This window comes from Artemia sp. Qi Xiang Cuo, chromosome 3, assembly GCF_049724085.1.
Source record: "Artemia sp. Qi Xiang Cuo chromosome 3, ASM4972408v1, whole genome shotgun sequence".
Lineage (NCBI taxonomy): Eukaryota > Metazoa > Arthropoda > Branchiopoda > Anostraca > Artemiidae > Artemia > Artemia sp. Qi Xiang Cuo.
The window spans coordinates 3,756,456-3,773,089 of NC_142796.1; the positions used below are offsets into that span (position 1 = coordinate 3,756,456).

The 16,634-nt window shown below is 36.1% G+C and overlaps 1 protein-coding gene across 6 annotated transcripts in view; it reads right to left on the reverse strand.

Moving 5' to 3' along the window:
* The window catches only part of pit (probable ATP-dependent RNA helicase pitchoune), a 46,379-nt gene that overhangs the window by 12,658 nt on the left and 17,087 nt on the right, over window positions 1-16,634 (reverse strand). For all 6 annotated transcript variants that reach the window (XM_089108406.1, XM_089108407.1, XM_089108408.1 and 3 more), the window contains exons 5-9: window positions 14,301-14,561; window positions 8,480-8,629; window positions 5,287-5,451; window positions 4,645-4,785; window positions 1,565-1,878 (exon numbers count right to left, since the gene is read on the reverse strand). In XM_089108406.1, the coding sequence (XP_088964532.1) occupies window positions 1,565-1,878; window positions 4,645-4,785; window positions 5,287-5,451; window positions 8,480-8,629; window positions 14,301-14,561 (1,031 nt within the window). The remainder of the gene's footprint in view (window positions 1-1,564; window positions 1,879-4,644; window positions 4,786-5,286; window positions 5,452-8,479; window positions 8,630-14,300; window positions 14,562-16,634) is intronic.

Here is a 16,634-nt window from a genome sequence, read left to right on the forward strand (position 1 = left end):
GAAGATGATAAGAGTGATAGAAATTCACAAAAATACTAGATATCTCGTTCACATATGCAGTGACCGTCATCAGTAGCATAACTGATGAAGTTTTACTATTGATGACGGTCACTGCATATGTGACCGAAATATCTAGTATTTTTGTGAATTTCTATCACTGTTATCATCTTCACTGTCTATTAAAATGTCATATGTTTGAACTTTTATTTACCTTTTGTTGTACACGATTTTTTTTTCTGAGTAAATACCTTTTGTCTAATATCTTTTTAGTATATTTTCCTATAGCACAAATATTTTATTTTAATAAGTATTGTTTTTTGTTATTTTTTATTTTCTTTTTCTCAACACATCTATAAGAAGTAAGTTGAGTGCATTTGAAGGATATTTCAGGGTATTTTCATCAGATGTATAATGTTAATCTGTATTACATTAAGGTGTATTTCGATTCATCTCTAGTAGAAAAATCATCAAGTTAGAGTTTTTAAGGTTTTATATATACTGCAGTCAAGGTTGGTTACTAGGTTTAACTTGCTTATACTTGTCCTGTCCCTAAAACATAAATATACAGACAAAATTGCAAAGAGGAGAGAAACGAGGACAATAACAGCCTGTGAAAAACAGAAGAGAAATACAAATATTTCTATGTATAAATACAAATATTTCGGTTGAGCCCTCTGCTCAACCGTCTTCAGTGCAGAATAATAATAAAAAAATGCAAATAAAACTCCAAAGGACAATATAAAAACCAAACCTCAAAATAAACACTGAAGCTAAAATACGAACCCTTTCGAAGTAACGATGAAAGGGTGACTGAATAAAAAATGCAATACTGAATGGCATTTCACAATTCCATTTTATGTAAAGCACTCTTAAAGGCGAATGGCTTACCAGGTAGGGTATTATCAGGGATTATATTAGATTCTACATTCACTGAAAGGGGAAAGGGCGGTCATAATGAACGACCCGAGTAATAGCTGCTATATCTACACTTCTAACAGGTGCATAAGTATAGATATTCTGTTTATCAGACTGTCAAAACACCAGATAAGTACGTTTTGTCAGATCTTCTTTTCAATTTGTTTTTAAGAGAGGTCCTCCGAATTCTGCCTTTTCCAGGTACCTAGGCATAAGAGGATTCTCTATACTATACACCCAAAGACATAAGCAAAACAAATAATTGGATCATTGGGTGGGTTCTCTAATGACCCTTGAAGAGCTGCATCATAATGCTTCAATACTTTTTCTTTCCCAGAACTACTTCATATGGAAGGAAGAGCTACTACATAACTTCAATATTTTATTCTTTCCCTAGAGCTACTTCAACATTGAAGAGGCATCATTTTATTAAAAATTGAAAGTTCTAGTGCCTTATTTAAGACTAAAAAGTGACCCAAGGACAGAAAGCTCCCCTCCCACAACACTTGCAACAATATGATCCTCTATACTCAAGGATATAAAGAAAAAAGATTATCTCATAGTGAGGGGGGCAAATATCTATCCCATGCAAATTAAAGAACATTCTCCACACTCGAGCAAATAAGCAAAAACAAGAAGAAAAACATACTCTTGGATCATCAGGTGGGTCATACTGAACAATCCAATCCACAGCGGGGATATCTAGACCTCTAGCAGCCACATCAGTACACAGCAAAATTCCAGTTTCAGCATTACAAAATTGGAAAAACGTCGTTGTACGCTTCGTTTGCTTTTGCTTACCATGAATACACATAACTGGCAAGTCAATATAATTAAAAAGTTCATGGTGGTATTTTACAGAGAGGCATGAGCTGAAGAAAACCATAACTTTCTTCTTCCTGTTTTTCTTTAAGAACGAAAAAAGTAAAAGCAGTCGCTTTTCGGATGGACACACTACATAACCTGGAAGTAAATAAATAAAACTAACAAATGACACCCTCCTTTAAAGGCCCTGATCTCCTTTGCGGGGATATGCAACCTTTATGGGGACATGTGCCTTGAATCTGTTAGATGATTTTGCTTTTTATTGAAGACTATACGATGGTGAACTAGAAAAAAGAACAATAAACAAAAAGAGGTTAAAAAAAACTGGAATGAATTTCTTTTCAACAGGACTTGCTCAAGGAAGTGCCCCTGTCTTACTTGTTTTAGCAATTGAAAATAATTTCGAGTTTCTTCCTTTGGCATCAGGGGAAATTTGTAAGAAACGTGTTGACAGGCACCAACCATGAAACCTTCCTTAAACTTCTGACATGTTTTTAAAAAAAAGAACAGTCAGACAAGCTTTTCGGGAGTAGGGGGTCAAACCAAGTACCTCCCCGCCTTGAATACGGCCTTGACGACTGTATACGATGATGTAAAGCATGAACATTATGCAGTGGTTTAATAAGTCTGCGGAGTAATTTCGATATTTTGGAGATCACGACGCAAAAGATTGCAAGTACTGAAAATGTGATTTAGCAGCAAACTATATTAAATTTCCTGTCCATATTAACTATATTAAATGTCCAACCCATAATAGAGTATCTGCATCTTACTCCACTTCAAACTCGAAGGTTTTTAAACAAGTTTGGTCTGTTTTTTAAGTGTGCTTTTTCTTACTTACTTAACATTCAGTAGGAATTTAAAATTATTTTGCAAAAACGGAAAATTTCTATTAAGTTCAGCGTTGCCAATTCGTTAAGTATGCATTCCTCATTAAAATATTAGATTTTTTTAAGAATCTGAAGAAACAACCCTGGAAATATTTTAGAAATAATTTAGTGAGTGTAGGCTAGTCTAAACATCTCAAATGTAGAACCCAAACCCAACATAGGCATTTTATACGAACTTCATATTTTTAAGCAACTTTAAAAAATACAACAATGAATTACATAGAAAAATACACGATTACATAATTATAAACATTATTTTGTACAGTAAAGGAATACACATTTATACATTAAGATTATTAAGGATAAACAATAGAACAAGTCTTAGGATTTCTGTAGAAAGGAAATTGTCTTAATATCACTATAAGGACGCTAGAAGAGTCCAACTCTACAAGCTCGACCTAATATGATTGAAGAATTAAAATCAAGTATATTGCAGGCATCAAGACATGGCTAATTGTAGAAAAAGCCAAGACAGATAGTCCGAGTGATTGAGAGGGAAATCTAGGATTAGCCCTTTTAAGGATTGTATAAAAATGATGTTTTTTCATTTGTTGATAGATAAGTATATTTATCATCCATTCATATGTCATTCCTAGGGCAGAACTAAGGTAAGATAGACATAGAAATAAGGGATAAAAGATTGGATTGATTTTGGGTTGACGCGTGACGGACAATTTTCACTGGGCTTTGTATGTAATATCTGGGACTGAATTTGCTTGGACTCACAGGCGGTGAACAAATGAAATCTAAGCCTAATAGACTTGGTCGACTGTAGTCTAAAGTTGGAATACCGTGTAAGAGGATTTACACATGAGCAATAAGTCCCCTGGATTAGTAGGTGAGCGGTTAAACCTATAGTTTCCCAAGTGTTTGATGAAATGGCAGGGGTCAACGGCGGGAGTATGACTCTCTTATTGGACAAATACTTGCGTGTTAGCTTTTAGTAAAGGCACTCCTACCTAGAGTCTCAGGCATGTTGACCAAGAATTTAAAACTGGCATAGGACCGTAGATTGTCTGGAATGAGAGGCAAACAAGGCACGCCGGCCTATGCTGTAGCTTTCCTGTTTTATTTCGATTTTTTTTTTAGTACAGTAACAAATTCACATAGCACGTAAGTACGAATTACAACATCTCTCAAAAATCTCCATTTTTTATTTTTTGCCAATATATCGGCGAATTTATTTTGCCAATATCAATCTCTCAAATGATTTCCACTTTCCATCTGTGGTTTCCATTTTTTGCCAATAAATATTGGCTCGTTTAAGTTTATTTTACATTACTCCATAATTAAGATGACATTTTTCGCAGTGAAATGGGTTTTCCATAATTAAAACGACGACAGTAAAATTGTTTGAGTTGAGATAAATATTAGCTCTTTCAAGAGCATTCTATAGTTGAAATTATCTTTCCTGTCCGAGAAAAAACTAGCTCAGGGGAACCCGGAATTTTAAAACCCTTGTTTTTTCTTCTTTTCCCAATAATTACCGAATACGTTGCCGATAAGGCATGCAGTCGAAGTTGGTAAGGCCAGAAAGTACTCCATCTTTATAGCGCAATAATTTTTTTTTTAGAAAAAATTATCAGAAATACCTTCAAGAAAATTTCTGCAACTGTCTTAGAGCAGTAGTCTGTGACGAAAAAAGGCATATAAGAGAAAACTATATGAACGTTGGGAAGATATACGGTACGTGGTACAAAAATTTTACGAAAATTGGTGGATAAGACGTTTTATGCTACAAAAAAGCACTTAAAATATTACAAAATAAGCATAACTGCTGATAATTTGACTGATCAATGATTGAAACAACTGATTAAAACTTCCAAAGTCTATTTTAACCTCTTAAACTACTTAGACAATTTAAAATTTAGACCCAGTTATAATGTGACATTAAAGTTCATATTGTGCTAAATAGTGAGTTTATTTTAGCTTTTTAATAAATTTTAAAAAAGTCAACAGGGAAACCGTGCGGGGAGTTTTAAGAAGTTAAAAAGGCACGGAAAGTGATACAAACCTTGTTCTAGGCCTTCTACCGTTGCTTTGTCATGATTATCATCAACACCCACAAATATGGGCTCTTTTTTTAATGCTAGCCGGGTTAAAGCTTCGGTTTTTTCCGTTGAAGTTGCACTGAAAAGCATTGTCTGACGTCTTTCTGTAAATAAAAAGCAGATAAGAAACCTATTTTTTCTTATTGACTAACGAAATTGGAAACAAGAAAATAGTTAAGAAAACAGATTTTGAAAAAAAGAAATAGGGTCCAGAAGAACACAGGGGACAAAGAGAGAAAACAGAGAAAGGATAGAGAGTGAGAGAATAGAGAGAAGGATAGAGAGAGAGAGGATAGAGGGACAAAAGGGGGAAGAGAGAGAGAGAGACACAAAGAGAAAAAGAGGGACAAAAGGGGGAAGAGAGAGAGACAAAGAGAGAAAGAGAGAGGGACAAAGAGAAGAGAAAGAGGAGACAGGGAGAGGAAAAGAAAGAAAAACAGTACATAAAAGCAGGATAAAGAATACTTAGTTATCAAGTCTGAAAAATTGCAACCTGAACAGTAGCCAAAAGTATAGCACTTATTTGTAACCAAATGGAAATTGATGATAATGGTGACCAAGTGGTAACCTTACTTGTAATGGTAACCAAAAGGAAAAATACCTACTTGGAAGAAGATTAATAATTTGCTTCATTTCTTCTTCGAAACCAACTTCCAGAATTCTGTCAGCTTCATCAATAATCAGAGATTGCAAATTTTTAAACATAAAGTCTGGCGTGTTTTGGAGATGGTCCAATAGCCGTCCAGGAGTAGCCACTAAAATGTTGACTCCTATAATTGAAAATAAATTGATAGTTTATATAAGTAATTCTATCATTAAATTTGAAGGAGCCTGGATTCTACGGAAATGTAGAATGAATTCTATACAAATCTGGGGAAAGCGAGAGTCCAAACCAGGGATTTTGCACAAGAGTTCATCATCATAGCCCAATGCAACTCCACCCTTTCCACAGGAAACTATTTAGTGTTTCCAAATACAGTAGAAGTTTACTTTTTATAGTTGCTTTTGTGTTACATACAATAATAAGTTGTTGCTGTTGTCAAGTCAGTCTCTTGCCAGTAATGAATTAAGTCCATTTTAAGGTTGGGATTGCTCTCTGTCGGTAGTGCAAACTGAACCAGAAGCATCCGCTCTAGCCTTTACCCTATGTGATAGGTATTTCCAATTAAAGCTCAAGTTTGGAGAGGCCATCCTTTCACCCAAAAGAAAGTGTTCACTATTCCCTCCACCACCAGTCAGTGTCATCACCCACTATAAAAATCGATTACCACCACAAAAAAGCAAGACATACCTTCATTTTAACACTAGCATCCACTGTCACATTTATCTTGTTCACCGCATATGATTTCACACATTTTCTTCCGTCTTTGAATCTTTGATTACTATTAACTAATATCGTCAGTTTTCCTGAACTCCCCTGGGTTAGCAGGTGCAACTTATCCAACAACTAATCCATCCCATTTAAAGTAGCAATCCTCTTTACCTCTAACGCCATATACACCCCCTGGAATAAAAAAGTAATTGGGCTTGACGAATAAGTAATCTTGGAACGCACGCACGCACGTAAATTTTCCAACGACTAATACAGACTATTTGAAAAAACAATTCTCCCTATTTCTGACGTCAGTTGCGCCTCCCAAAACGCTCTACCAGGCTAGTCGGACAAGTTATCGAGGAATGCTCGAACGCATCGCGTTCGGTCACTATAGTTGATGTGATTGTCAAACTTTCTTTATTTGAAAGATTCTTACTTTATGCTTTTAATCTGACTTGCGCAGGATCAAGAACATTTCTTCTTATTTGTATTAGTATGGAGACGCTTTTGCATAATCTCGTCCTGGAATCGAATTCCAAGCTACAGGGTGTTGCTGCAACTTAGCTCGAAAACTGGGTCCCGGATCACTAAGCCGAGGTCAAACCCATAACACCACTACAGGGACATCACGAGAAACATAGTACAACAAAGTTTCAAAATTTAATTTGGTAGATAGATGAAATGAACCTCAGCTATGGAATGATAATGGAATTTTTGTCTTTCCTTATATATTAAAACCATGGCTGAGCACACAAATAACATACCGAAACTTGCAGAGGGAATATAAACCTCAAGGAATATGTCTTGTAGAAATCGTTAAGTTAGGATAGGCCAGTTAACTTATTTTAGGGGTTTAAACTTCCACTCAGTTTCACCTATCATACTGGCCGTCTTAATAGTAAGTATTAACGCTGTAAAGCAAAGGATAAAAAAATAATGGTAAAAATTTTCCAATCCCAATTAAAACGACAGTTCAACTGAAGAAGGCTGAAAGATTGAAGTCTCAAAAATCAAGACCAACTGAAAAACGAAACTCAGTTCTATGGATATTGGTGACTCTTCTATAATTTGGAATTAAATTTCATGTTAAAATCTAAAATTATTGCTTCTAAAAAAGGAATCCAAAAGAACAAAACTGAATAAAAATAAATAACGAAAGAACTTGATAAAAATAAATTTTTAAGTAATTAGATATTTAATTTAGATAGCGGCTATCCAGCAAATCTTCGTATTCATTTAGATAGAGGGCTGAAACAGGGCCCCAGGGTTATCAAATTCGCTCAATTATACCACGAAGTTTGTTTCAAGATTATATCTCTTATTTGTTTGTAATAAGCATACTATTTGATCCTTCTAACGCAAAGATTGTTTTCAAACTACTGCTTTTAACAAATACATTAACATTTGACATGCCACTCTTTACTTATTATACAAGCATTCATGATTTTACTGTTGCTGAGTAACTCACTCACCAAGCGACTTGATAAATCACTGAATTTACTAAAGTAATTAATACAAGCTAGGCTAAATCTACCTTTAATTTTTACTTTACTGTTGACCTTGTAAAATTGTATGAATCTTTTTAAAGTATGATTAAAATAACTGTATTATATAAAGGCCTTTAGAAGAGAAAATTATAAATATAACGGACAATTTGAAAAACTTAAATTGTTCGTCGTTCAAATATCCAGTTGCAGGTTTTAGCAGTCCAACATTTCATCTAAGTCAAGAAAATCCGGAATACTTTGGCAACTTTTCCGGACACAAAAAAATAACTCCGATGATCCGCGTAAGCTGGTACCGATTCTCTGCCTTCGTTTGGAGAGCTGGGAGTGGTTAAAGGCAAATCATCCGAGACTTCCCACGATGTCCCTCCGGGTTTTTCCAGATAAGCATTTGGAGCTGGGTCGACTCTGGCTCGGCAGAAGGTCTATTCACAATAAGATTCAATCAATACGAGATTCAGGTGTCCATCTCTAAATTCAGCATCATTCCTGATGTTTTGGTCATATGGTCACCATAAAAGTTCTATCTCATAAGGATTGTTTGAGGCGCTCAAACAGGGGGTTAAACAGGTTAAACAGGGGGCTAAACAGGTGTTAAACAGGGGGCAACACTAACAGGGGGCAACATGATATTTAGTAAATGTTAATAAATATGCGATCCTACTAATCACACATCTGAGTTTGAGATGGTCAATTTTGTAAAGGATTATTTTTTATTCAAATCAATCATTTTAAAATTTTGACAAACTTCAAAATTATTCACCAATATTTCGAAGGATCAACATTTTTTGGAATTCCCGAGGCTGACCTGACAGCTAAACAAGGAATGACAACCTCAGCTGTAGAGCCTGAATTTAACAAAAACTACAAAGTACCAACAGAAGGCCTGAAAAAGGATCAGATTGGCTCGGTGGTCTTTATCACGACATGTAAAATAGTAACGTAAAACCTAGTTTAGACATATAAATAATCACAAACCTTTCCCAAGTTTTTGAGCTTCAGATGCTCTATTAGCTCCGCCCATAATAAGACCATATGTATGATTATGATGACTCATTAACTCCTTTAGTACACCAAATGACTGCATAGCCAATTCGCGGGTTGGAGATATTATGACAACACCGGTTCCTAAAAAAACGGAATAAACTGTACATAGAACGACACTAGTGTTTATGAAGAGCGAATTTAAAGAGTGCAAGACAAGATAGTGAGAAAAAAAGAGTGAAGTCCAACGATCAGAGGCAGCGCAATAGCGCTGCCTAAGTAAAGAAAGATGTTGGCACAATGTATTATTTGTTATCTTTTAGACTACGGCGCTTCGTATCGAAGGAGTTGTCGTAAAAACTTCGAAATGAGCTCGTTCGATTGGGAATTGGAAGGACTTGTGCCCTTTTAATAGTCGAAAGTGATTGGAGGGCAACTAACCTCCTCCCATGCCCACCATTTCCTAACACATCCAACCAAAATTTTGAGATAGTCATTTTCTTCAACGTAGTTGAAAGGTCCGAAAATTATTTCTTTGAGGATGATACTCCCCCTACAACTCTCAGGGCAAGGTTGTAAGATATGCCTTGGGGGCATATAAGGTTTTTTATAGAAAGCGTTGTCGCAAAAACTTCAAAAAGGGCTCATTCGATTGAAAATTGTTCTGGAAATTAGGCCTTAGAGGATGACAACCCCCTCACAGCACTCCGTGCAAGGGTTTTAAGCTATGCCCTGGGGGCATATAAGGTATTTATGGAAAGCTTTGTCGCAATAACTTCAAAAGGGGTTCAATCGATTAAAAATTGAAAGGGCAATTGTCGAAAGTGTTTGGAGGGCAACTAACCCCTCTCTCACGCACAACATTTCCCCAAACACATGCAATAAAAATTTTGAGATAGCTATTCTGTTCAACGTAGTTGAAAGGTCCGGAAATTATGTCTTTGAGGAAGACAACCCCCTCACAACCCTCTGGGCCAGGGTTGTAAGTTATAGCCTGGAGGCATATACGCTGTTTATACAAAGCGTTGTCGTAGAAACTTCAAAAAGGGCTCATTCGATTGGAAATTGAAAGGGCTAGTGCCCTTTTAATAGTCCAAAGTGATTGGAGGGCAAGTAACCACCCTCTCACGCCCACCATTTCCCCAAACACATCCACAGTTTTGATATACGCAGTTTGTTCAATGTAGTTTAAAGGTCCAAAAATTATGTTTTTGATGATGATTCCCCCCCCCCCCAGAGCCCTCAGAGCAAGGTTTGTAAGTTAAACCTTGCGGGCATATAAGCTTTTCATATAAAAGGTTGCCGTAGAAACTTGAAAAAGGGCTCATTCGAATGGAAATTAAAAGGGCGTGTGAGTGGCTAACCCCACTACTCAGGTCTTTGAGGATGACAAACCCTCCACACCCCTCAGGGCAAGGGTAGTAAGTTATGCCCTGGGGACATATAAGGTTTTTTGTATAAAGTGTTGTCGTAAAAACTTCAAAGGGGCTTTTTCGGTTGAAAATTGAAAGGGCGAGTACCCTTTTTAATAGTCCAAAGTGATTGGAGGGCAACTAACCCCACTCTGATGCCCCCTTTTCCCCAAACACATCCAATCAAAATTTTTAGATAGCCATTTTGTTCAACGTAGTTGAAAGGCCCGGAAATTATGTCTTTAAGGATGAAAAACCCCCCACAGCCCTCAGGGCATGGGTTGTAAGTTCTGCCCTGGGGTATATAAGGATTTTACAGAATGCATTGCCGTAGAAACTACAAAAAGGGCTCATAAGATTTGAAATTCAGAGGCCTAGTGCGAGGCTAGTTATTAACAGTCAAAAGCGATCAGAGGGCGGGTGGAAATTTTGTCTTTGAAGATGACAAACACCCCACAGCCCCCAGGGCAAAGGTTGTAAGTTATACCCTTGGGGCATATAAGGTTTTTTATAGAAAGTGTTGTTGTAGAAACTTTAAAAAGGGCTCATTCAATTAGGAATTGAGAGGTCTAGTGCGAGGGCTAGTTATTAATAGCCAAAAGCGATTAGAGGGCAAATGCCCCCCCCCCCAGCCCCATGCATTCCCCGAACACTTCCGATCTACGTTTTGATATAGCCATTATGTTGAACGTAGTTGAAGGGTCAGGAAATTATGTCTTTTAGTATGACACCCCCCCCCAAGGAAAAGGGGTCAGTAATTATGCACTTGCGGCATATAAGGTTTTTATAGAAGACATTTTGTTAAACGTATTTGAAAGGTCTGGAAATTATGTCCAAGGATAACAAATCCCCCAGCCCTCAGGGTTGTAAGTTACGCCCTGGGGGCATATAAGGTTTTTTATAGAAAGTATGGTCATATAAACTTCGGGGGGAGCTCTTTGGAGTGGTAATCAGACGGTCTAATGCTATTTTTAAGAGTCGAAATGATCAGAGGGCAGCTACTCCCCCCCCCTCTACACACAAACACGTCGTATTATTCCAAACTGCATCTTATAGAAATTTTGAGATAGCCATTCCATTCAAAATAGCCTAAATATCATATAACAAGGCTTTTGGGGTTGAAACGAACGCCAGAGATTAGGGGCATGGGTTGTAAGTTATACCCAGGGGGGTATTTAAGGTTTTTATGGATTGGATGGTTGTTTAGCTTTAAAAGAGGCTCATTTGGTTGAAAAATTGGAAGTTCTAGTTCCTTTTTAGGTGTCAACAGTGATGGACGGTATTTAGCCCCCCCTCTACAACACTCCTTTCACTAAAAGCATCTGCTTGAAATTATGAGAAAATTTTTTTTCAAAATAGTCAAAAGAACATATAATGATGTCTCTAGGAATCACAAAAACCCCCAGCACCTTGAGGATACGGCTGTAAGTTATTTTTTGAGGGTATATAAGGTTTTTATTGAATGGACGGTCGTAAAAACATCAGATGGGGCTTATTTGATTTGAAATTGGAAGTTATAGTGCCCTTTTTAAGAGTCAAAGTGACTTTAGAGCAAACAGCCCCCCCCCCTCTCCACACTCAGCATTTGCCTTAACTCCTCCAATAAAAATTTGGAGATAATAATTTTATTCACCGTGGTTGAAGGTTTCGGAAATTATGTCTTTGAGGAAGACACCCCCTCCCCCTGTAGCTCTCAGGGAAAGGGTTGTAAGTTATACCCTTGGGGCATATAAGGTTCTTATAAAAAAGGGTGGTCGTATATGCTTGTGAGCGGACCCATTGGATTGGTAATCATAAGTTCTAGTGCCCTTTTTAAGACTTAAAGTAATCAGAGCGCAGCTACCCTCCCCCCCCCTTCCCACACACACAAACACGTCGTGTTTTCCTGAGATGTATCCAATAGATATTTTGAGACAGTCCTTTCATTCAAAATAGTCCAAATGTCATATAACAAGGCTTTTGGGTTGATACAAAACACTAGAGCCTGAGGGCGATGGTAGTAAGTTGGGGCATTTAAGGTTCTTATGGAAGGGATGGTTGTATAACCTTTCGAAGTGGCTCACAAGATTCAGTAATTATGCGTAGCAATAGTTTTAGTGGCAGTATGCAAATAGCACCTTTTCAATCCCCTTCAACACACAATGAAATTTTTAACTTAATACCATCAACCGATCCTGAAGCATTGCTGATACGTCCTCTTGACAACCTATACGGGCATAGCGTGTTTCGATTTATTTCAATACAGTTACAACATTGCCCAAAATTTTCGCCTTAATACATTTAGGTTTATTAGTATATAGTAGTAGTAGTAGGAGTACAGTTAATAGTAGTAGTCTTAGCTTTAGTAGCAGTAGTAGTCATAGTAGTTGTAGGAGTAGAAGGATTAGTAATATGATGCAAATATTTCCTTTTGGTTAGCTCAACATCCCCCAAAACAAGCGTTGTAAGTTCTAATTTTGCACACGAAACTGTTCCTAAGATATTGCTGATATGCCCTTTTGACAGCCTGCATACGGATGGCAGGTTGTCATCCGTACAACAGAAATATTCTCTGAAAATTTCACCTTCATGCCTTCATAGGTTGTGGATTTTGAGCTAGCCAAGACACTGTATGTGTTCATTTAATGCTGCTTCTACGGTTATTGTAAGTAATTATACTAACTGCATTAAGTTGAAACTTTTAGGGAACGTTTAGGACTTTCAATTAAACGAAAAACCTATATGCATGCAGGTATTACAAGGGCATATAAGCATTACAGGGCATATAGGGACATAGGCAGCAATGCTTTTTCATAGCCAGAAATATCATTCATATTTTAAAGGAGCTAATTTAATTGAAAGTTAAAAGTTATAATGCCTTCTTAAGAGTCAAAAATGATAGATAAGATAATATTTATTTTCCAAAGGCTATCACAAGCTCTAATAGAGCCGAATTCGCTTCACATGTCAAAAATAGGAGAGCAATCAGCCCTCCCCTTTAGCTAATAATTTTCCAGACATTTCCGATCAAATTTTTAAGACAGTCGTTTTGTTCAGCATAGCTGAATGTTCTAGTAACTGTATCTCTAGGCTTATTGGGTATGTCGACCCCCCACAGTTATGTAATTTGCCCATTATGCTTAAAAACTAAATGTTGCTTTAAAATTAAATCAAACCACGCTGTTTGTATGCTGGTTGCCAATAAGATATTCTCAGCAATATAACAAGAATGACTGAGGGTATTAAGTTCAAATTTCGGGGCTACTTCTATTACTACTTCTGCTCTTGAAATTTTACTAATTCAAAAGAACGTAATTGTATCCAGACTGTGAAAGAATATAGATATAATTTTTGGGGAATGGTATTTACTTTTATTTATCAGGTCAATTATTATGACTAAATATGACTAAATTAAACACTACTATTTTTGTCATGATTTTCAAAAGAGTTCATGTTGTTAAAAATTACTGAAAGAGTTTCTCCAGCATACAAATAGCCGGCCAAACTATGAATTCTTAAAGGAAATCCTGAAAGATTCAAACTATAATTCATTTTTCCTGAAAAAGACTATGTCAATATAAAACGAACAGAAATTAATTCAAAAACTTTTTCCACAAAATAAGTCTTTCAAAAATGTAAATAACTCCATTAAACCAAACCCAAAACGAACAGAAATTAAACCCAATAAACCCAAAACGAACAAAAATTAAAATAAAAAACAGAGTTAAACTCAAAACGAGTTGAAATTAATAGTAGTAGGGTTCAAATTCCCTATGCTTTCTAAAAACCAGATTATAATTTGTACCATACTGAAAAAAACTTCAATAAATTTACTGAAAAAACATGTATTGTCATTTTAATATAAATATGCTGATATTTATTCCGGAAAATCTTAATTAATTTTTGATTTCTTAAAGTTATAGAAGTGAAAACATTTAAAAGATTTTTTTCAGTAAAGTGCAAATCATATTGTGGCTTTTAGAAAGCATAGGGGTATTGAACCCTATTCATGTTAATTTCTGCTCGTCTTCAGTGTGATTCGGTTATTTATTGTAATTTCTGTTCGTTTTGGGTTTCATTGATTTATTGATACTGATTTCTGTGGCGTTAAGCAAAATGGGCGTGCAAGCAGTGCTAATTTACTTCCCACAGTAAAAAAAAGGCTTCAAATACGAGCGAAACTTTAAGAATTCTAGGCCAAAACCTTCACCCCGAAAATTCCATGACTTTCTCAAAGTCAGGGGTGGTTCAAAAATATTTTTTTGGGATGCGTGGGGGGGGCATAAAAAACTTCAAAAACGTATCAAAAATTTGTTTATATTCATTTTTGTTACAATTTTACAAGTCGGACAAACATTTCGAGGGGGGGGGGTGGTTAAACCCCTCCTGGATACGGCCTTGATCAAATCGTCTATAAAACTCACCATTTCTGGGCATAAACTTTAGTTTATAGATCAGTTCCACTGCAGGTATTAAAAAGGCCAGAGTTTTCCCTGAACCTGTTTTGGCCTTGCCTACCAAATCACGGCCTTCTAACAGATGAGGAATAGACTTGGCTTGAATTTCTGTCATCTGATTGAAACCCATATCTTCAATTGCTTTCAAAGTTGGTTCAGAAATCTTGTCCGAGAGGGAGGAGAAACTATGATCTGACAGTATGCTGACACCGGTGCTTGTGCCAGGTACTAGAAAAAGTAACAAATAGAGATTTAATCTTAAGACATATATTCAACACTTCAGTAATTCTTTTCGATTTTTTAAATTTGAAATATCACTTTTTAGGTCACTTTACCACAAAATAGACGCCTTTGTTAATTGAGCTAAGGTGTCCCTAAAAGATCTTGCTTTGTCCTCTATAATAGGGCTAAATATTTTGAAGCATAAAGCAATACGGACACTTAGCTAAAAAACTAAACAAACATTTTAAAATTGATGAAGAACCTGAACAGAAATAAAAAAAAATTGACACGAAGGAAAACCCACTTAATTTTTCCAGTCTAGAATAAACTCTAGTGCCTAATTTGCCCCCCCCCCCCAATAAACAATTCTTTAATACTTAAAAATTAATCCAGAGGTTAAGAGATATCAATCTGGGGGGCTTGTTTAGGTATTCTAGTTTTACTATTTTTTTAGGTCGAAAAGTGAAATGACCCTATTCAAAAGTGGCTCTAAAAGAAAAATGAAAGTTTTCCACTTGGAAATTTCTGACTGAAAAACTGAAAAACAGATCTAACGAAAAAGTGAAATAAAGACGATACTAAAGAGATACATATTCAGCAATTCAGTAACACTCTTCAAATTTTTTCACAAGTTCTTTGCTCATTTACCACAAAATAAGCCCCTTCGTTTATTCAGTTCTAGTTTCCCAAAAACCAACAAGAGAACATAATTTGGTCCCTAAAACCGTCCTGGTCCGGTTTCTATAACAGGGCTCAAAACGTTAAAATATACAGCAATACCATGTTGATCAAAAATTGAAAACAAGTATTTTGAAGATTTTTGACGAACTAGAGCAGAGATACAAAAGATAATACGTACGAAAACCCACTTTATTTATCTACAGTCAAGAATAGACCGTGGGAATAACTCCACCCCGAACATTAATTTCCTTTAGTGATATATGGTATGACAAATTCTTTAGCATAATCTAGTATTTTTTTAGAGAACATAAAAAACTTCTAAAAACAACTTTTTAACATACTGACCAATGGTTTGCATAGCACAGATACCGATCTCCTGATTTTCTGCCTTCGGTCAGGAGTGCAAGCTGTGTTTGGAGGTAAATCGTCTGACGCCTTTTGTTTTCTCCCAAAATTTCTCCAGGTACTTATTTATAGCTGGGTTGACCCTTGCTATTCTCAAAGTAACACCACTGACCTCCGTTCCAAACCAGATACGGAGCGACAACAGGACTCGAACCTTTGTCCTCAGGATTTCAAGTCTAGGGTGCTAACCCCTCTGCTAGGACGTATGAAGATATTCAAGATTTTTTTTTTCATATTGCCAGTAAGATTTATCCAGATGAACCCTATTTTTACAAAAAAAGGATTCTAAACAAAGAATATCATTTATTTTCGAAAGAGAAAAAACCTTAGAATTCATCTTCCATGATATTAAAGAGTAAAAATCGTCAATATTTGAGCGGCCGTAGAACTCAAAATAAAAAATTTAGGAAAAAATTCCTTTGTTGCTTGCATGAACAAGAATAACACTGACGCTGTTTATATATTTAATCTGAGGTGCTACAATTTCGGCGAACCGTCACGAGCACGAAACGTCATAACATCTAAAAAAAAATTATAACTTTATATAATAGTAATAAGTATATAATAGTTTAGAAACAAATTTCGACTATATATTTGCACATCAGGGGGTGGGGGTAAAGGGTAGCTTATTTTAAATACATAACCTAACCTAGGTACCTTTCCCCTCCCCCTAAACCCCAAAAAACTGAAGTTATAAAATTTCGAAGTTCTGACGGATTTTTCGCCGATGTTATGACGGATTTTGTACTGCTCCTGACGTTCGTGCAGCTCACGGTTCGATGTTATGACGCCTTCCCATTTAAGCTTAGTAAAAAAAAAAAAAAAAAAAAAAAAAAAAAAAAAAAATTGACCCTGACATCATCACTTATGGGTTTCAGACACATCCCTAAACTTATGTACTTATGTCTCCCTAAGAGATAGATGTATGCATCACATAGGATTTAAAGATTATTGCTTAACTACTATGTCGTGGTTGCTCAAGCCATTATTTTT